Here is a 19,988-nt window from a genome sequence, read left to right on the forward strand (position 1 = left end):
CCCAATTGCACCCTGTATTGAACAAGCCTGCCTGCCGGGCGACTAGTTGTCGTTTATCTGGGGGCGTCCCCTACCGCGTCACCAATTTGGGAAGCCTAGGAGAAGTGACGGGCAAAATGCTGGATCGAGTATCTGGACCGAGCGAGTCTACCAGTCGTTGGTCTGGTCCTGTAGGCAACTATCCTCGGAGGGCAATATGCGCCGGGATGGTGGTAATCATGACACGCCGAGTCTCAACTGTAAGGTGTGTTGAGTTTTACCTTTCCGCAAGTTTGCCGAGTCCCTCAGCAGGACCACTGCCAGATTGCGAGCTGCAAGATATGGAGGTGCAAATTGCCCCAGGGCGATATTTATAGCCCATCTACCGCAATAGCAGGCATTGCAACGTGCTGGGGTTGCTCCATCCATCAGCAACTTTCTGTATTGTTCTTGGCTCGAGTTATTTCTTTGCTTGTCAGGCATGACGGTCATCATCATTGGTGCTGGCCCATCCGGCATTGCCTTGGGGCATACTTTGAAGCACAAGTTGGGGGTGGATGACTTCACGGTAGGAAGTCATGAGAAACGAGAATCCTCAGAAGCTCAAGTCTTACAGACGTCTTAGATCTACGAAAAGTCGGACGGCCCCGGGGGCGTCTGGCGATCAAATACATATCCAGGCGTGTGAGTAGTGCGGCTCGACATCTTGCCCCTGACATGGCCCATCCTGATCGTACACCAGCGGCTGCGACGTCCCAACGGTACTGTACTCGTTCTCGTTTAATCAAAATCCAAACTGGTCCAAAGAATTGTCTGGAGGCCCTGAGATCTTGGAGTGTAACGTACAGCCTCTCCGCCGTGGTCAGACGACAAGGCTAACATTGCAAGCGGTGACAACTAGACATGGAGGCGACTGTGGACAAGTTTGGCCTTCGCCACCACATGCATTTTCGAGTTGAGTGCGTCTCGGCGTCGTGGAACGAAGACGGATTCTGGGACGTCCGACTCCGCGATCTCATGACGGGCACGGAATACGCGAGGACGGCCAGCATTCTTGTGTCGGCGGTGGGCGGCATCTCACGGCCTCGGGACGTCAAGTTTCCCGGTATGGATACGTTCCAAGGCGAAATGTTCCACACGGCACGCTGGAACCACAAGTATGACTACCGAGGGAAGAGAATGGCCGTCATAGGCAACGGGTGCAGCGCTGCGCAGGTAGTCCCCGAGGTTGCCAGGCAAGTCGCGCATGTCACGCAGTACGCGCGAAGCCCGCAGTGGTATCACGAACGGCCCAACAGGAGGTTTACGTGCTTCGAGAGGTGGTGCTTCAGGCACGTCCCGCTCCTGGGGCGAATCCTGAGGCTTCGACTGTTCCTCGCGAGTGACAACATGGTGACGACGTACGGACCGGGAGAGACGGCCACACGTCTGCGGCTGAGAGCAGAAGCTCACGCGAGGGATTATATCGTGTCCACGGCGCCCCAGAAGTACCACCATCTGCTCGTCCCGGAATTTCCCTTGGGTATGTTGAGGCCGTTTGTCCGTCGAGACTCCAGTCCTTCCCCCCCTGACCGGTCTGCAGGCTGCAAGCGCCGTATTTTCGATCCCGGCTACCTCGAGAGCCTTCATCTCCCCAACGTCGAGCTTGTGCCTCACGGCATAGAGGCCATTGACCAGACGGGCATCGTCAGCACCGACGGCGTCAAGATCGAGTTCGATGTCATTGTCCTCGCAACTGGTTTCGACATCCAGCGCTTTCTCGCGCCCATGGAGGTTTACGGAAGAGGCGGCCGCAGTCTTTCGCAACAGTGGCAGGAGAGCCGGGGAGCCCAGGCATACATGGGGACCTATGTCAACGGGTTCCCAAACTTTGCAATTCTGTACGTTGCGTCGTCATGATCACGACGCATGTCCAAGAACGACGACATGACCTGCTAACTGTCTCGCCAGCTTTGGTCCCAACACCTTCCCTGCCCACAACTCGGTCCTCTTCGCGTCCGAAGTCCAAGTGGCTTTCATCGCCAAAACATTGCTTGCTCCCGTGCTTGACCGCCAGCTGTCGACCGTCGAGGTCAAGAGGACGGCGGAGGACCAGTGGGTGAGCCGCGTCCACTCGCGACTGCGAGGAGGCGTGTTCGAGGCCGGCTGCTCCAACTGGTACATCAACAGCCACGGACGCAACTCGGCCTCGTGGCCCGGCTACGCGGCCGACTTTTGGAAAGAGTCGTTGAAGCCGCAGCGGGGAGTGTTTCTCAAGACTCGTCAATCGCCGTGGTGGATGTGGTACCGCGCGAAACGTTGGATGCGGACCACAAGCTGGACCGCGTACGGTATCCTGGGACTGCTGATGCTATGGATGATGGGGGGCCAGCGGTCCGGTCTGGGGATTCAGTCCAGTCCACGTCTTGGTGTGTAGGAGCATGGTTTTGGTGGCTCGTGGGGTCCGCGATGAAGGCTGTTGTCGCCAAAGGTCGCGTTTTTTGTTTTCTTCAGAGACGTCTACTGTAGTTGCTAATTGTATGGCGTCTTGGCCAGATGAGCCGGCATTGCAGGTGACAAGGGAGCAACTTTTATCAAAGCCGCGACAAGGGCTCACGACGCACTTTGTTGGTCCTTGGTTTCCCACGAGGCCTGGATGACTCAAGCTTTAGAGTCAGCACTGTTGTTCATGCAGTGAGCCCTTATGCCGTAGGTTCTCGTCATCGTAGCCCTCGTGGTGTAACGGCGTGGCGAAATACCCGTCGATGAGACATTGGTCAAATTCTGTCTCGATACCCAATTACTCACCGCTGTAGCCGCGTAATCACGGAGCTCATCGACACAGAAGTCAACCCTACTCATTGCATGTGCAGGAAGAATGGACAGTTCCGAGCCTGGCAGCATCTTCTTGAATCCTCGGGGCGTCTTGGTAGCAAAATCAAATCACCCAAGACACCATGCTTAACAAGCAATCTTTACAACGGAATCATTTTGGTGTACCACGTTGCGAGGTCTCGGTCACGTACCCTGTAGTATCAACTTGGCATGGGTTCCGTGGAGTGAAGCATATAATATAACTATACTTAGTCTACTAGAGTCAGTACAACTGCAGTAGACTGGATTTGAAACAACACCGGGTAGGGTTAGGGTTGCGTACGGGATACCACGGGACTAACTACATTTGGCCGCGGCCATTCAGGGCATTTGCATCCTCGTATTCATAAAACTATTGCGGCCACAGTGACGACGCCTTGAACGTGACGAGAGCAAAGATAATTCCACACTTGTACACTCCTGCGGCTCATCAGCTACATGGCCAAACTGCATATAAAACTTAACCGTGGGAGAGGCCATCACCAACTACTCCTATGAGGACCAGAACGGGATGGTATGTTTGGCGCAGCCCTCTGGACTCTTTCCGCGGTCTGGACTCTGGACTAACTCAACTGTGCGTCAGTTTGACCTGTCGAGAGCGGCACGTCAAATGTTTGTCCATCCCCGCCGTCTACATGAATATCTTGCCTTTGTACTGTACTGAGCACTCACAATAGGCGATGAGGCCAAGCCCATATGTGACCGATGTCGTCGGGGCGGGCGCGAATGCGTCCTCGCGGACCCTGCCGTGAACTTTCGCAACATGTTTTCTGCTCTCTACGACTCCAAGAGCCCCAGCAGCGGCCGCACTAACTCCAGAGAGTCGCGGGGGAAGCATGTCTCAGTCAGGCATTTCAGCTTCGGCAAGGATTCCGGCCTTGCCTCGTCCCGTCATCGGTGCGGCCAGCATGGAGCAAGCCCTATTCGTGCCGCGACCGACTCACCAACCTGCCAGATGCACGCGTTGCAGACATCAAGCCGTTCTGGGGAGTTGCAGATTCGTTCCCCCATCCAGGACGACTTTGCTGTCCAGGAGAGCTCCAGGACCACGTCACAGTGCCATAGTTTTGAGCCATGTCTCTCTATCCCCCGTCTGCTCTTGCCGGATCAGGATTCTCTGGGAATGGCGTCTGATCTCTCTTCCATCAGCAGTGAAAACCTTGGCAGTGTGAATACGCCCGTCACCCCGGCCCTGTCGAGCCAGGCCGGGCTGTCTGGTAACAATGGAACGTTGCGGAGCTTCCGACACGCAGAGCTCTTGCGGTTCTACAGGGAACACTGGGCTTCAGGGGTAAGCGTCTATGTTCTCTCCAATGTTGCCGTTGCCAACATGGCATGCTCAATCTTACATCGACCTCAGTTAGATTCACAAGATGACGGCCGTCATTTCACGATACATGTGCCACAACTGGCCTTGAACACTCCGATTCTTCTCAACGCCATCTTTGCTGTTACCTCTCTCCATCAGAGCAGGCTCTTGGGGTCTTCGCCATCGGTTGCTGAACAATACCACGGGAAATGCGTCAAGCTCCTCCTCCACATGCTCGAGCATGAACATGCGCCAATGGACGATGTCCTGCTCGCCACGACTGTGATTCTCCGAGTGTATGAGCAAATGAACGGTACGCCTCTTGTCTCCAAGATGAAGATTGTGCCGCAAAAAGCACTCTGAATATATACTCACCCGGGATCATCAGGCTCCTTTGGGGATAACGAATGCCATCTACTTGGTGCGTCCGCGATAGCAGCCACCCAATCATCTGCCAGCGGGTCTCTTTGGAAAGCCGCATTCTGGATCTATCTTCGGCAGGACATATACATGGCAATTCTAGACCACCGGCCGGTCAGGATCGACCTCTCCAGATGCTGGCTCTGGAGGGAACCCCAGCCGAGAAACGATGCCCAGTGGAGCCAGCTGATCATGCTCATCGTCGCCGAGATTACCAGATTCTGCTTCTCCCAGCCGACAGCGAGACGCGCCGAGAAATGGCAGGAGCTTCGGGAACAGGTCGACGAATGGCGCCGCCTTCGGCCCCAATCGTTTCATCCGTACTATTTTGCCGAGCGAAATGTGGAAATGGGTCGATATTTCCCGGAGATCTGGCTCTCCGAGCAATGGCATGGTGCGTGACGTGATGCCCGATGGCCATTGGCGACCATGCTGCTATCCTAACTGCTTTGCTTTTCCAGTCACGGCAAACATATACTACGAGATTGGCCAGTCGCTGCTTCTAATATATGACCCAGAGCCGGTAATCGGGATCGCCGCGCGTCGGCATCACAACATTGTTCAGGTAGCGACGCCCCCAAAACACGCACAACGCCGGCCGTCTGCTTACATTGCCTCTTCACAGGCCCGTATGGTGGACCGCGCGCGCAGAATCTGCGGCATATGCCTTTCGAATCCCACCCCAGAGACGCGGCGGACATGCTGCTACGCTATTCACCTGTGTTGCCCGTACATATCCAACCAAAAAGAGCAAAGGCTCGTCGTCCAAATTCTAAAAGATACCGAGGCCAAATTGGCCTGGCCAACCGAGTCCATTGTACAAGCCTTGAAGGAAGAATGGGAACCAATCTCCCAACTTGAAGATAAAAACAGGGGCTTTATTGATACCTGAGTAGGAAGGAGAAAAGAAAATACCACATGTTCCTGACGGCGGAAGAGGTACAGCCACCACTGACACAGAATCTTGCATGAGCCGACACAGAACCTTTCTTGTCAAAGTTCAATCTTCGCAGCCCTGGGTGGAATCATCACAAGAGCCGCCGATCCGCCCACGACCAATGTCTACAGTGTGTTTGGTCCATTAAGACATCAAACGCCGAGCGAACATCGGTCACGCATAATACACCGCCGACTCACGCTCGAGAGGAGAGGCCGGAACGGGGAAACCAGCCACGAGGGCGCCAGAACACTGCGCCATGGAATAGATCATCAGCCACGAATCCCAAACTAGAACCAAAACCGGGCAGCCGCGTATTCCTGTTTCGCGGCTCCTTCAAGTGGCGTTGAGCTGATTTATCCGCGCACCAGCACACACGAAGACATGTTGTCAAGACGGGGTTTTACATAACCATCAAGGTATCTACTACTTTTCATCCTCAATCTAGCCAGATACCTACCTGGGTATTTGTAGGAGGTGCCGAGTTCACTTACTGAAAACGTTATTTTCGGTCTTTCTCCGCCCGCGAGCCTAGAGAATAGCTCTGTATGATAATGCAAACACCCCCCAAGGGTGTTGGGCGTGGACTTGGAATGCCGGAGGGGCAGTCGCCACTGTCACCAAAAAAGGGGCGTGGCCACGCCACACTATTTTACCATCTTACTCCGGAGTCCATATATCCTATGTCTATGCGACAGCCACGACGGACCTTCCGGCAGACGCCAAACGCATAGCCAGGCCGCCCACGTCCAAAACGGGAAATCGAATCGGGGCGTTGAAAGAAGCATGGCGGCCCTCCTCTTTCCGGCCGGATATCAGAACCACGGCCGAAGCATGTGTCTCGGTTTCACGTCTTCCAACAGGGCGGGTTGTCAACGGGAATAAAACCGGTGGTTTATAATGACTCCAGCAGGTCCGTTGACTGAAATCTTTACTCGTCAATGGTCATGGTCGTGCCCCCCTCGCCGAAGTGAGTTGTCATCGAGTTTCGCCCATGCGTCTGTTTGGATGAAACGATCCACGCAAACATGCCGATTCAAGTAGACGTGCTCAGCGCATTGGCGGGAGCAATCAATGGCGCGGTACCTCCCCGCCGGAAAGGGGAACAACTTACCAAAGACGACCGGGCAGTCCTTGCGGTTCGCAACCTCGTGTACGATGTGACTATGCAAAACGGCGGCGGTCACGGCGGCTCTGCCGTGGGAATGGCTGCCATTGGGGTGGCGCTTTGGAAGTACGTGATGCGGTACAATCCCAACGACGCCGAGTGGTTTGATCGTGACCGGTTTGTCTTGTCAAATGGTACGTGTGCCGCACGCGGCAGAGAGGCAGCTCGCTCGGCATCCGCTGACCTGGGGAGCCTCGTAGGACATGCCAGCATCTTCTTGTACGTCATGAACTATCTCGTGGGATACGAGGCCTGGACGTTGGAGGAGCTCAGGGGCTACGGATCGGCCAAGCTGGACGGATCGACGACTCTCTGCCACGCGCACCCCGAGATTGAGTGTCCGGCAGTTGAAGTCACCACAGGGCCCTTGGGCCAGGGGGTCGCAAACGCTGTAGGACTGGCCATTGCGTCCAAGAACTTGGCCGCAAACTTTAACCGGCCCGGCATCGAGCTCGTCAAGTCCCGCATTTACTGCATGACCGGGGACGGATGCTTGATGGAGGGAGTGGCTCTGGAAGGTTGGTCAGAGTTCGTGTTTTGTCTCTCGTCTCTGTTATCACGCCTCTCGGGTCGGGATGCTAATGGCCTTCGCACCTCTGTAGCAATCTCCCTGGCTGGAAATCTACAGCTGGACAACCTGGTGCTGGTGTACGACAACAACCAGGTAACCTGCGACGGTCCGCTTCACTGGATCAATGTCGAGGACACCAACGCCAAGATGCGGGCCTCGGGGTGGCACGTTATCGACGTTGATGGTGGCACTTACGATGTCCAAGCTATCGTAGCCGCGTTGCGCCTTGCACGAGCCAGCCACGGGAAGCCGGTGTTTCTGAACGTCCGCACCGTCATCGGGGCAGACACTGCCATGGCAGGGACGGCAAAAGCCCATCACGGACCTTTTGATAAGTCGAGCATTGAGAGATCAAAAGCCCTGGCCGGCCTTTCACCCCAGTCGTCGCATCAAATTCCGCAGTCATGCCTGGATTTCTTCCGAGAGCGCAAGGCATACGGCGCAGCTTTGCAGCAGGAATGGGAGGCAAAGCTTATCGAGTACATGTCCAAATATCCAGAGGACGCAAAGCTTTTCTTGGGCCGGATGAATGGCTACTTTGGTGACTGGAAAACGATGCTAGAGAATCTTGACAGCAAAAAGTTCAAGGGGAAAGCGACTCGTGAGTCGAATGGAGAGATAGTCCAGGCTCTATGGAACGCGAACCCTGCAATGTGTGGCGGCGGAGCAGATCTGGTCAACTCGAACAAGTTCAAGTACTCTGAAAACGACGTGTTTCACCCAACAAACGTGAGTTCGGCCGTCTGCAAGATGTGTCGGCGACAGTCCTTGACGCCTTGACAGACTTTCAGGGGCAGTCATATCCGCAACGGAATCCGAGAGCACGCCATGGCAGCGGTTGCGAACGGTCTCGCGGCGTACAACCCGGGGACATTCCTGCCGGTTACCACGACATTTCTCATGTTCTATCTATATGTGAGCAACACCTACTTCTACTGACGTGTGAGTTGTCGCTGACCTCACTGGTGTCGCTCACAGGCCGCTCCAGGCGTCCGCATGGGAGCCCTGAGCCACTTGCAGGTTTTGCACATTGCGACGCATGATTCCTTCCAAGAAGGTCAAAATGGACCGACTCATCAGCCAGTTGAGATAGATTCCCTTTTCAGAGCCATGCCAGGCTTGACTTATATCCGTCCGTGTGACGCGTAAGTACAGGCCCTGCATTCCCTCAGCCGCAACAGGCACGCGCAACAGCCATTTGACATGCAGACAGTGAAGAAGTGATGGGTGCGTATCTATACGCCCTCGAACAGCGCAAGTCACCATCCATGATTTCCGTGGCTCGGGATCCGACGGGGCATGTGCCATGCACGAGTCGCCTGGGAGTGAGCAAAGGCGCATATGTGATAAAGGAACAGAGCAGTGCGGCGGTGACCATGGTCAGCTGCGGCTCGCAGTTGCACATTGTCGTCGCCACGGCAGAAAAGCTTGAGCGACAGGGAATCTCGACCAGAATTGTGTCGGCGCCCTCTCTGGACATCTTTGAGAGGCAACCGCCAGCATACCGTCAAGCGGTGTTCCCGGTGGACGGATCACCCATAGTGAGCGTGGAGGAATATGTTGCTTTGGTCTGGGCGCGATACGTGACGGCCAGCATTGGGATGACGGGCTTCGGCTACTCTGCGTCGAGCGAGAGTAACTACCAACGGTTCGGGCTGGACACGGATGCCATTGTAGCCAAAGTGGCAGAGTACCTGGGCATGTTGGAGGGCAGTGATGCAAGGGGCGCTGGTTGGCGACATTTATGAGTTGATGATGGTTGGGGATGCCTGCCCCGCACTGCGGGACCTTGAAAGTGGGGGACCAGTGCTAAATACGGAATAATAAGTACGGAGTAGTGTTGATTATTAATTTAAATTTGGGGGCGGCACCTGCCTTTTTGCCGCCGCCATCAATATCCACCAAGCCTTGAAATCATGCTCGAGTACTCCGTACTCCGTAAGTAGGTTTAGAGTAACGTAACGAGCCCTCCGAATGTGTGTATGCCGACTGCGCCGAACACGTGCCTGCCTGTACAGAGTGAATGCGTGTCCAGGTCAACTCGATTGGTGGTGAGAAAGTTCCGCACTATGTAAGTTGCTCCGTACTCCGTACCTCCGTCACATCACATGGGTGCTCCTTCCCTTCCTCCACTCAGCCAGTCCAAACACCCCGCACGGTTGCGCTCAGCCGTCGGGAATGCCCGATGTCGTTCGCTCGTTCGTTCACGTCTTGTCCTTGGCAATCATGCACTGTGCAGCTCCCCTGCGCTTTCGCCCCCCCACGTCTCAACACTGAATACAGTACTGGATGTTTCAAACACCCGCCTTACTGGCCGAGCCACGCCTTGCCACGGCATTTCTTGCTCCTCTTCATCATCACCTTTCCTTCGTCCATCTTGGACACGGGCAGGTTTCTCGCATGCCGTTCTCCTTTGCCTACAGCTAGTCCGTCTGTTTCTTTTTTTTTTTTTTTTTTTTTTTCTTCCGAGTCGGCCACGGCGCTACACTACTTTTCTCTGCCCCGTAAAAGGACCGGCCCTTGACTCCTTCGCCCCATTCGAACCGTCTACTCCGTACGATACGAAGATTTCTCTCCTACAACCTTTTCGGGTCGCGGCAATCTCGAGACTCTATTTTGTGCCGCTGGTATCTGATCTGGTCGAGCCTGGAATCAGTCACGGACGCCCGTGGAAAATCGTTCGTCATGGTGACCGGCAATGCGCGCTATTTGCGCTACATCGTCATCGCCTTTTTCGTATGTTTATTGCCATCCTCTTTCCTCATCCTCACCATTCACCCTGCACCTCTGGGATAAGTTGCGCTAACGCTGTTTTGTCTTGTTAGACACTTGCCGTGCTCTATTTCGTTTCCAACTCAAAGTATGAAGCAGTGACCATTCCAACCCGTTTGGATCCCACAGGCACCAAGAATCAGCCTGTCAAATCGGAGGAACCCGGATACAAGCCCCAACAGCCCATCAAGAAGCCCAAGCCTTCTGACGAGACGGCTCCCGCCCCCAAGAAACCGATAGGGGACAACGCACAATCTCCGCTGGCTTTGACCCCAGAGGATCCAAACTGGGATGCTGAACTGGTTTCGCCCGCCCCTGGTCTTCGCATGAACGCCACCTTTGTTACCTTGGCTCGCAACAGCGATGTGTGGGATATTGCCCGCTCGATCCGCCAGGTTGAGGACAGATTCAACCGCCGATACAACTACGACTGGGTGTTTCTCAACGACAAGCCCTTTGACGACAATTTCAAAAAGGTCACGACGTCCCTGGTGTCCGGCAAGACGCACTATGGTGAGATAGCCGCGGAGCATTGGTCTTTCCCCCCGTGGATCGACCAGGAAAAGGCCAAGAAAGTGCGCGAGGACATGGCTGAGCGCAAGATCATCTATGGCGACTCCATAAGCTACCGTCACATGTGCCGATTCGAATCCGGCTTCTTCTTCCGACAACCCCTCATGATGAACTATGATTATTATTGGCGTGTGGAGCCATCTGTCGAACTGCATTGCGATGTTCACTACGACCCGTTCCGCGTCATGCATGAAGGTGGCAAGAAGTATAGCTTCGTTCTCAGCCTGTACGAATACGCAGAGACCATCACGACCCTTTGGGACAGCACCAAGAAGTTTATGAAGAACCACCCCGAGCATATTGCTGCGGACAACGCAATGGGTTTTCTCAGCGACGATGACGGTCAAACGTACAACAACTGCCATTTCTGGTCCAACTTTGAGGTCGGCAACTTGAACTGGCTCCGAAGCAAGGCCTACACCGACTTTTTCGACTCTATTGACCGGGATGGTGGGTTCTTCTACGAGAGATGGGGCGATGCTCCCGTTCACTCCATCGCAGCCGGCATCTTGTTGAACAAGACGGAGATTCATTTCTTCAACGACATTGCCTACTGGCACGTTCCTTTCACCCATTGCCCTACTGGCGAGAGGACGCGATTGGCTTTACGATGTCACTGTAATCCAAGTGACAACTTTGACTGGAAGGGCTACTCTTGTACGTTTTACGGTTTGGATATACCCTTGAGTACATGTTCGCTGACCAGCTACCCAGGCACTTCGCGATTCTTCGACGTGACTGGCAAGACCAAGCCTCAGGGTTGGGAGAGTGAAAAGGATTGAAATGATTTGTGACAAAGAAAAAAGAAGTTCCTACACTTGTTGGGTAACGGACGCGTAGTCTGTACTATACATGAAGAACAAGAAGGGTATGGGAGGGAGCTTTGGCATAGATAGACAAAGGTCTGTCGCCAATCGTCTACTTTTCTCGCCGCGAGGGGTAGGTTGTTGAGGGCTTTGTCAAGGCAGAAACGGAATGAACAGGTGTCTGATTAGTTTTTAACGGGCAAACGCTGGGCAACAGAGTTTTACTTACGTACACTTACGCTGCTCAAGTTGAAGAAGGGTTAGTCTATTTGTGAAGGATGTCTTTTATGCTGTCTAGAATGTGATTTTACATGATACGTATTCGTAATTTAGTGTACAATAGGCCATGCGGCGGCCATAGGCCATCGCGCCTCGCTGGCTTCGAGTTCGAGTTCGCCTTGAGCCGTGAAAGGTCTAGCGACCCTTTCCACCCGGGGAGATGGCAGCATTACCACACGTGAAGCCAACAATTCCGTCCGTGGCTTCCGGATGCTGTGACTTGACTAACCGACAGTGGCTTTCTTGGGCTTCTTGGTGCCATACTTGCTTCGGCTCGTTGTTCGATTCGCTACACCGCCCTACTGAGCAATTAGCCTGGCCCATGCTCACGAGGCGCTGCGTCCAAAAAAAAAATGAATGAATGAAACAAGCTCTGGTCCACCGTCACGCGCAGCTCCCAGGTCCCCGACTTACCAGGTCCAATGCCCCCCGCACCAGATGATAGCGGACACCGGGACAATCCTGGGCCCTGCCCCCCCTCACGAGAACCACACTGTGCTGCTGGATGTTGTGCCCCTCGCCGGGGATGTACGCCGTCACGACGGCCCCCGACGACAGCTTCACACGGGCCGTCTTCCTCTCGCCCGAGTTGGGCTTCTTGGGCCTCACGACGCCCACGCGCAGGCACACGCCCTTGAGGGCGGGGCAGCGGGCGTTGGACAGGGCCGGCGACACGGCGTGACGGGCGCGCTTGCCTTTCCGGATGCCCCGGAGGACCTGGTTCAGTGTCGCGCCGCGGGCGGGCGTGGTCGACAAGGTTGCCGAGGGCGCGGGGGCAACGGCGACGGCGACGGGGCGGAAGACGGGTGCGAGTCGAGTCGGGCTGAGCAGCGGCGCCGCGGCGGCCGACGTCAGCGGGCGCCGGGTCGCCAGGGAGAAGAGCTGACGGACGACTGAGCCGGCCATGTTGGCTTGCGGGTTGCGTGCGTGGTTGGCTGCGTACGGGTGGGAGGGAGGGAGTCCTGGCGACGCTGGCCGATGGAGTTTTCGGGGCTCGGAATCTCCTGCTGGTCACGTGATTGGCGGGGTTTACGGGTCCGGTTCGTGGTGGCTGCCAGCTACCCTGGACTGATTGATGGTCTGGCACGATCGATCGGATCTCGCAAGATGGATAAATTAAGTTTATGCTCTTGGGCGTACGTATTGGAAATCACACCGTCGTGCCAGGAACACGATTTCTGCCCCACGGCGTGCTCCGCACACGGGCGTCGTCGTTCTTGTCTTGGTTCGTCTTGGCCGCGTCAGATGAATAAAATTCAAGTCCCCGCCAGCGGCCAGCCTCCAGCCCATCACATGCCCCATCGTCCAGACCAGTTGCCTCGTGGCTATCCTCGGCTGATCGGCTGAGCGGCCGTCGGCTTACCGCTCGTTCTTGGTGCTGCCGCTCAGTCGGGCTGGTCGCGGGTTAGGGTTGGCGTTCAATTTGGCACCGCGGCTCGCCCGCCGTTGCCGTCATCCTCCTCCGCACATTCGCCCTCGGCCCTCCCTCTCCTTTTCTCCCGCCCCCTCCTCTTTCGGATTGTCGTGATCCTCACCTTCCAATTCACAATGTCGTCCTTCTCGCGGGTCCTGCGCCCCGCCGTCCGGGGCTCAAGGGGTCTTGCTCACACAGTCTGTGGTACATCCAACCGCGTGGCTTCTCGTCCAGCTCCCGCCCTCAGCATCGTCAACTCGTAAGCAGCGCCTCGGACTCCTCCACCACCCCCGCCAAACACAAGCTGACCAAGGACAAAAGAAGAAGCAGCGCGCGCCCCCTCTCCAGCACGTCTGCGCTCCGCTCCGAAACCATCGACATCACCGACATCCCCCCCACGCCCATCAGCCACCTCTCCGAGGTCGAGGCCGCCATGGCCGAGTCGGTCGGCAAGTTCGCCAGCGAGGTGATCCTCCCCAGGGCGCGCGACATGGACGAGGCCGAGGACATGGACGCCGGCATAGTGCGGCAGCTGTTCGAGCAGGGCCTCATGGGCGTCGAGATCCCCGAGCAGTACGGCGGCGCCGGCATGAACTTCACCGCCGCCATCGTCGGCATCGAAGAGCTCGCCCGCGCCGACCCCAGCGTCAGCGTCCTCGTCGACGTGCACAACACGCTCTGCAACACGGCCGTCGTCAAGTACGGCTCCGAGGCCCTCAAGAAGAAGTGGCTGCCCAGGCTGGCCACGGACACCGTCGCCTCCTTCTGCCTGTCGGAGCCCGTCTCGGGCTCCGACGCCTTCGCCCTGGCCACCCGCGCCGAGGAGACGGCCGACGGCTTCAGGCTCAACGGCAGCAAGATGTGGATCACAAACTCCAAGGAGGCCGGCTTCTTCATCGTCTTTGCCAACCTCGACCCCGGCAAGGGCTACCGCGGCATCTCCGCCTTCGTCGTCGAGAAGGGCGCCCCCGGCTTCTCCATTGCCAAGAAGGAGAAGAAGCTCGGCATCCGCGCCAGCAGCACCTGCGTCCTCAACTTTGACGACGTCGTCGTCCCCAAGGAGAACCTCCTCGGCCAGCGCGGCCAGGGCTACAAGTACGCCATCAGCCTCCTCAACGAGGGCCGCATCGGCATCGCCGCCCAGATGACCGGCCTCGCCCTCGGCGCCTTCGAAAACGCCGTCAGGTACGTCTGGAACGACCGCAGGCAGTTCGGCTCCCTGGTCGGCGAGTTCCAGGGCATGCAGCACCAGATCGCCCAGTCCTACACCGAAATCGCCGCCGCCCGCGCCCTCGTCTACAACGCCTCCCGCAAGAAGGAGGCCGGCGAGGACTTTGTCAAGGACGCCGCCATGGCCAAGCTGTACGCTTCCCAGGTCGCCGGCCGCGTGTCCGGCCTGGCTGTCGAGTGGATGGGCGGCATGGGCTTCGTGCGCGAGGGCCTGGCCGAGAAGTTCTGGCGCGACAGCAAGATCGGTGCCATCTACGAGGGCACCAGCAACATCCAGTTGAACACCATTGCCAAGTTGCTGCAAAAAGAGTACACCAACTAGGCGAAAAGAAAGAAAAGAAACATCTAAACCTGTACAGACATGTATACGTGTAGTAGGAATGATGCTTGAAGAATATAGTGGCGGCACATTACTTATTTGTAGCATACCATCGTGTGGGACAAGGGGAGGGAAGAGGTGTCAATAAATACTGCCCAGCACTGCTTGACGTGAAATATTGTCATCTACGAGTAGCCAGAAAATCACCACAACGGGAGCACCAATGCCTTGAGTTTGCGAGCATCCTCCGCGTTAGAAGGCCTCTCTATTAGTAGTTTTTCGCCATCAGTAGTGCTGCCGTCATCTCCCTGCTAAGCCGCTTCTTGAAAGAAAAAGGATATTTTGTTAACCTTTTGATCATCCATACCGTCCTCCTGTTACTGCTGCTGCTGCGGCTAAAGAAAAGAAAAGAAGAAAGAAAAAAAAAAAGCAAAAGAGGACAAAACAGAAAAAATATAACATCCACGCGGCTTCAACACGGACGGGATTTAGCGAGTGACATTCAAACGTGGCCCTCCTTCATTTGACTGCCAAAAACTCTCCTTCGCATCCTTCACCCGTTGCGTTGCGTCTGCAGCGCCGCGACCGACTCCCACGCAACTTACTGTCTCGCCAAGTGTATGTTGAAACTCCTCAAAATGCACACACCATTCACGCACCAAATCCGCACACAGTCGCATCATGTTCGTATATCCAGGTAGGTAATCGATTCGTTTTCCTCATTCAAAGTCTGCAGTGTACGAGAATCCGCGGAATTCCTCTTGCATGGCCTGAGAAAGTACTAGTCGACGAGTCAGCATTTCAACAAGAATTCGAGGAGCAATGCCTTCACGGCCAACTTACCAGACTGCACAGGCGTAAGTACAGGGGTCACACTGGTGAACTCAGAGTCAAAGTTGCTCGTGTCTGTTGCGCTCTTAATCGTCGGCTTGAAGGGGGGTGCAACTCGCTTGTGGTATATATCGTCCCAGTTGATGTTTCGGAAGAACGGTTGGCTCATCACCTCCTGAGCATCCGTGGGTCCGCTTCCAAGTCTTTGCTCCGGTTCGCGGGTGAGCAGTTTCTGCAAGATTGAGACGGAGTCTCTAGGCATGTGAATTGGGTACAACGGCTCATCGGCAATAATAGCATCGTAAATCTCGTCCTCGTCCTCGCCTCGGAAAGGAGACTGTTGCAAGAGCATCTGGTAGATAAGGACACCAAAGGCCCACCAGTCAACTGCCCGGCCATACTTTTTGTCCATGAGAATCTACTGATCGTTAGTAACCTGCTCCACGACACCGGGGCAGCCATCCTTTACGTACCTCTGGGGCCATGAATTCCGGAGTACCGCAGAAAGTGCTGGTACTCTTGCCATACCACATGTCCTCTTTGCAAAGACCATAATCGGCAACCTTGATATGGCCGTCGAGGGTCAACATGATATTGTCCAGTTTGAGATCACGATAAATGACCCCGTTTTCGTGGAAATACTTCAGCGCCAGGCACACCTCAGCAGCGTAGAACCTGCGCAGGTGCGTGTCAGAATCTTCTTCACAAAGGACCGCATCTCATCAACTTACTGAGCGCGCTTAGTTCCAAACTGTCCTCGCTGGATATGAAGCATCAAGTCACCACCGCTAACGTATTCCATGACAAAGTATACCCGAGTTTCTGTTTGGAAACAGGCGTGCAAATTGGTAAGGAAGGGATGCCTTTCTTTATTTGCAATCAGGAAAACCCGCTTTTCGGAACGAATACTCTCGACCTCGTCGTTTTCGATGATAAATTCCTTCTTGAGAACCTTGATAGCATATAATCGTCGCGAGCGCTTCGTTTCTGCCAACATGACCTTGCCGAAATTACCTTTACCCAAGACTGCAAGGAAATTGAAGTGGTCTAAACCAATGCGCTGGCCAGTACCGGGATCGGTCGCAAGAGGCAGTTGCTTTGGCTGACCCGCAACAGGACCCGACTGCGGCCGTTGAGCCGCGACAACTTCTGGCTTCGCGATGGGGGCAGCAGGCGGATAGCTCTGCTGTAGTGGCACAGGCTGCTGCTGGGCGGCCAGTTGCTGCACTGGCGGTCGTGCCTGGGCGGATGGTTGGCCAGCATACCCAAGGTAGTCGGCAGGGTTGTATGGTCGCTGTTGAGGGTGTTGGGGTTGATGAGGCTGCGGAGCTGGGCCGCCGTATTGCTGCGTATAGTGGTCCCCTGGCTGTTCTTGGTCATATCCGCCATATCGACCATAGTCGGACTGCCTTTGGTGTTGCGCCTGTGCTGATGTAGCACCACCCAGGGCAGCCTGGGCCGCTTTCGCCGCCTGGGCTGAGGGCAAACGATCGGGTGCTGGCGGTCTTTGCTGCGTCGGCGATGTGGGCTGGGCATACATCAACTTGGCCGCTTCGGTGGCTGCGGTGGATGGAGCGGTGTAAGGCTTGGACGCATCCGTGGCGTGGGCGGGCGGAGGGGACGCAGTTGAGCCGGGTTTGCTCGAACTGGGACGCAGCGTCCTCTCTGACATGGACGACGCCTTTGTCTGTCGTTTCTGGGTGCGAATGCCTTCCAAGATTTGGTTGGCCAACGCCATGGACATGCCGCAGAAATCGGGAACCAAGTGAGCGCAGTGAGCGTGACAAGTAAGACCACATTCTAAGAGGCGTACCGTTAGTATGTTCCACTGGTGTAAATGGCATGCAAGACAGATGAATACGGAATCTTACCTGAACACTTTCTGCAATTCTTCTTGCCAAAGGGCAAGATGTAGCCGCAGTGACAGCACCAATTGGCCGTCATGTTGGAGAAGGGCTGGAATCTGTGAGGGATGCGATGATTGATCTTTTCTTCATCCGGGTCGGTCTCCGCGTTGCTCTTGCTGATACACTTGGTGACCACCTTGTCATAGCACTTGGTGTGGCACGTGTATTTGCAATCCTCGCATTGCATACCGGCTGAGTACTTGAGGAAATCGCCGCAAAGCGCGCAACGCATGATGTTGTAAAACTGATGCTGCACAAACTTGTGGCCGTACATTTCGTGTACCTCCTCTTTGCGCTGTCGAACGGCGCCTTTTCTGCCCAAACCGAGATCCACGGGCCGTCGGTCCTTATTCTGCTTGACAAAGCTCATTTGAAGCTGTATTTGCCCAGTCGGCTCCAGGTTAAACCAAGCATCGATGGGGCCCGTGTTTATCTGCGGCTGCTGGGGAACATGAGGCGGAGGTCCGCCGCTGAAGCCACTGCTGTGGTCACCACCATGGCCCTGGATGCCAAACCCAGGCTGCGTCGGGCTCACGGCAAGTTGGCCGGGGGGGGATGAAGGGGTGGCCATTTGATCGGCAGACACCCAGCCGGAGCTGTTCATCTCTGCCTCGATCCTTTTTCTGCGCATCTCCTCAACAATGTCGGAAATGCGAACCCAGAGCAAGCCAATGGGCATTGGGTGCTCGCCTGGTTTGTCGTAAACCGTCAACTCGATTTCGTTGGCCTTGTCGACGTCAATGGTGTGGTACTCGGCATCCCATCGGTCGGTTCGGGAGGTTTTTGTTCTGGCGACGACGGCGTCCTCGACTTTAACTGCAACGAAGGTTTCGGGTCCACGGGAGAGACGGCCAGTAGCCGCATGGTCCACGTCTTTGACAGCCTTGACTCGGATGGAAAGCTGTCCGCTGAGAGGTTTTCTTAAATTTGGCGTGTTGATGGAGTCATCTGTAGGTCTTGTGTGAGCCACTTACTTTGCTTGACCAGAGACCACGAGGAAGACGGAAGGGATAACAAGGTAGTGGGAGTAGGGACATACCATCTTGAGAGTCGGCAGAGTCCATATCTATGTGCAGCTCCTCATACCTTTTAAGGGCCTGTTTCAAAAGTACAATCTTTTGCTTGCTTTCGACTTTACGACCTGCAGCAACGGCTTTGCTCCTTCTGTCGCCTTCCATGCCGTAGAGCTGAACCATTTTCTCAACTCCCTTGAGGTATTGCTCCTCCACGTTCAGCTTGAACTGAATCTGAGACAGCATAAGCTGGATGCGAGGACCGAGGTAAGGCGTATCATATTTGATCAAATCTGTTTGGCAACGCGTCAGCGGGAACACAATATCAAGACAATCCAGGGCTGGGACGGGCGCCCCCTCCGGGAGTCGCGGTCGTGGTTGTGTCGACTTGCCCCGTCAGCGACAAGAGAGAATGTACGCACCTAGTTTGGTAAAATTCGGTCTAGACTTGGGCATGGCAGCTCCGGGCCCGGCAGGAGCGTAGGGATGACGAGGAGGCATCAAATCGCCATGCTGGCCAAGTTGGCTGTACTGAGCAGTACCGTAACCGCCTTGGTCTCCTCCCCAAGCAGCTGAGGGGTCCTTGGGCGGGGGAGGCGGAGGGCCATGGCCGGCGCCAGCGCCAGCGCCGAGAGAGACATTGCCCATGTCCTGATTAACCTGTCGCATTTGGATATCCCTCAGCTTCTCCTCGAAGAACTGCAGGTTCCGCCGGCCATCTCTCAGCTGGGTGTCGAGTCGAGAACGGACGGCCTCGTTGGTTGTCTGAGAGCGCATGGCCTGGGCGGCATTGATGATGTTTTTCTCGCGCTCAATCTTCTTGTGGATGTCTTGAATTTTCTTTTCATCTTCACCCATGGCGGGCAGCAGGAGCGGCGCGATACGCCGGCGCTGGACGAGGAGTGGGAATGAAGCTTGTTGGTGAAGGTCGAGGTCAAGGTCGAGGTCGAGGTCGAGGTCGAGGTCGAGGCCGATGAACAATGAACAATGAGCCGCAGTCACCAGCGCGAGCACGAGCAACAGCACAAGCACAAGCACAAGCACCCAAAGAAAAAAAAAGTGAAAAAAAAAAAAAAAAAAAAAGAGCACCTGAGATATGGCCGAGAAGTGATTGATAGGAAACGATGGAACGACTTTCTCGTGAAGTCGGCGGCGGCGGGCAGAAATGGGAGACGGGAGCCCAGCCGGTATAACGCACGACTCGGCTCGAAATGAAGGCCAGCAGAAACGGACGCGGGGGGGTAAAAGCTGATGAGTGCACACCACACAAGTGGGTTGTTTTTGTGGTGGGAAAGGATGTCGTCAGTGACGACGTGAGACGGGAGGGGCCTCGAGCGCAAGGTGGAACTACGTACAGCAGTGAGGGGACTGACTAATGAGGAGTCTCGGGGGCTGGGGTGCCTGGTTACTGGTCCGCGGTCAGTGGTCGGTGGTCGGTGGTCGGTGGTCGGTGGTCGGTCGCTCTGGCAGGAGGACGGCAGCTGAGCTGGCCTGACAACTGCGGCACCACCAGACAACTTGGAAGACAGCAGCCGGGATCAGCGGGTCAGTCGATGGCTGTCTCACCGGACTGGTCCAAGGTGCTTGCTCATCTGTCTCCAGGCGCG

At 55.7% G+C, this 19,988-nt stretch overlaps 7 protein-coding genes across 7 annotated transcripts; 5 read left to right on the forward strand and 2 right to left on the reverse strand.

Moving 5' to 3' along the window:
- Window positions 1-882: 882 nt before the first annotated feature.
- Window positions 883-2,395, forward strand: MAM_03457 (Flavin-binding monooxygenase-like family protein; the record flags this gene model as incomplete). Its single annotated transcript, XM_040822256.1, has 2 exons — window positions 883-1,859; window positions 1,930-2,395. 2 exons carry the CDS (start codon window positions 883-885, stop codon window positions 2,393-2,395), a joined length of 1,443 nt encoding a protein of 480 aa, XP_040680061.1.
- Window positions 2,396-3,595: 1,200 nt separating this feature from the next.
- On the forward strand, window positions 3,596-5,453 carry MAM_03458 (uncharacterized protein; the record flags this gene model as incomplete). The annotated part of the gene is made up of 4 exons (XM_040822257.1): window positions 3,596-4,123; window positions 4,193-4,454; window positions 4,530-4,955; window positions 5,023-5,453. 4 exons carry the CDS (start codon window positions 3,596-3,598, stop codon window positions 5,451-5,453), a joined length of 1,647 nt encoding a protein of 548 aa, XP_040680062.1.
- A 1,073-nt stretch (window positions 5,454-6,526) lies between these two features.
- On the forward strand, window positions 6,527-8,985 carry MAM_03459 (Transketolase; the record flags this gene model as incomplete). The annotated part of the gene is made up of 4 exons (XM_040822258.1): window positions 6,527-7,966; window positions 8,021-8,152; window positions 8,216-8,382; window positions 8,451-8,985. 4 exons carry the CDS (start codon window positions 6,527-6,529, stop codon window positions 8,983-8,985), a joined length of 2,274 nt encoding a protein of 757 aa, XP_040680063.1.
- Window positions 8,986-9,922: 937 nt separating this feature from the next.
- Window positions 9,923-11,364, forward strand: MAM_03460 (alpha-1,2 mannosyltransferase KTR1; the record flags this gene model as incomplete). Its single annotated transcript, XM_040822259.1, has 3 exons — window positions 9,923-9,973; window positions 10,063-11,239; window positions 11,297-11,364. The coding sequence occupies 3 exons, from the start codon at window positions 9,923-9,925 to the stop codon at window positions 11,362-11,364; spliced, it is 1,296 nt and encodes a 431-aa protein (XP_040680064.1).
- A 353-nt stretch (window positions 11,365-11,717) lies between these two features.
- On the reverse strand, window positions 11,718-12,573 carry MAM_03461 (37S ribosomal protein S12; the record flags this gene model as incomplete). The annotated part of the gene is made up of 3 exons (XM_040822260.1): window positions 11,718-11,785; window positions 11,897-11,966; window positions 12,082-12,573. The coding sequence occupies 3 exons, from the start codon at window positions 12,571-12,573 to the stop codon at window positions 11,718-11,720; spliced, it is 630 nt and encodes a 209-aa protein (XP_040680065.1).
- A 642-nt stretch (window positions 12,574-13,215) lies between these two features.
- On the forward strand, window positions 13,216-14,633 carry MAM_03462 (acyl-CoA dehydrogenase; the record flags this gene model as incomplete). The annotated part of the gene is made up of 2 exons (XM_040822261.1): window positions 13,216-13,340; window positions 13,403-14,633. The coding sequence occupies 2 exons, from the start codon at window positions 13,216-13,218 to the stop codon at window positions 14,631-14,633; spliced, it is 1,356 nt and encodes a 451-aa protein (XP_040680066.1).
- A 716-nt stretch (window positions 14,634-15,349) lies between these two features.
- MAM_03463 (protein kinase C) lies at window positions 15,350-19,239 on the reverse strand (the record flags this gene model as incomplete). Its single annotated transcript, XM_040822262.1, has 7 exons — window positions 15,350-15,411; window positions 15,474-15,879; window positions 15,935-16,136; window positions 16,193-17,261; window positions 17,333-18,316; window positions 18,408-18,674; window positions 18,804-19,239. The coding sequence occupies 7 exons, from the start codon at window positions 19,237-19,239 to the stop codon at window positions 15,350-15,352; spliced, it is 3,426 nt and encodes a 1,141-aa protein (XP_040680067.1).
- Between the last annotated feature and the right edge of the window lie 749 nt (window positions 19,240-19,988).

The sequence above is a fragment of the Metarhizium album genome, assembly GCF_000804445.1.
Source record: "Metarhizium album ARSEF 1941 chromosome Unknown scaffold_6, whole genome shotgun sequence".
Classification (NCBI taxonomy): Eukaryota; Fungi; Ascomycota; class Sordariomycetes; order Hypocreales; family Clavicipitaceae; genus Metarhizium; species Metarhizium album.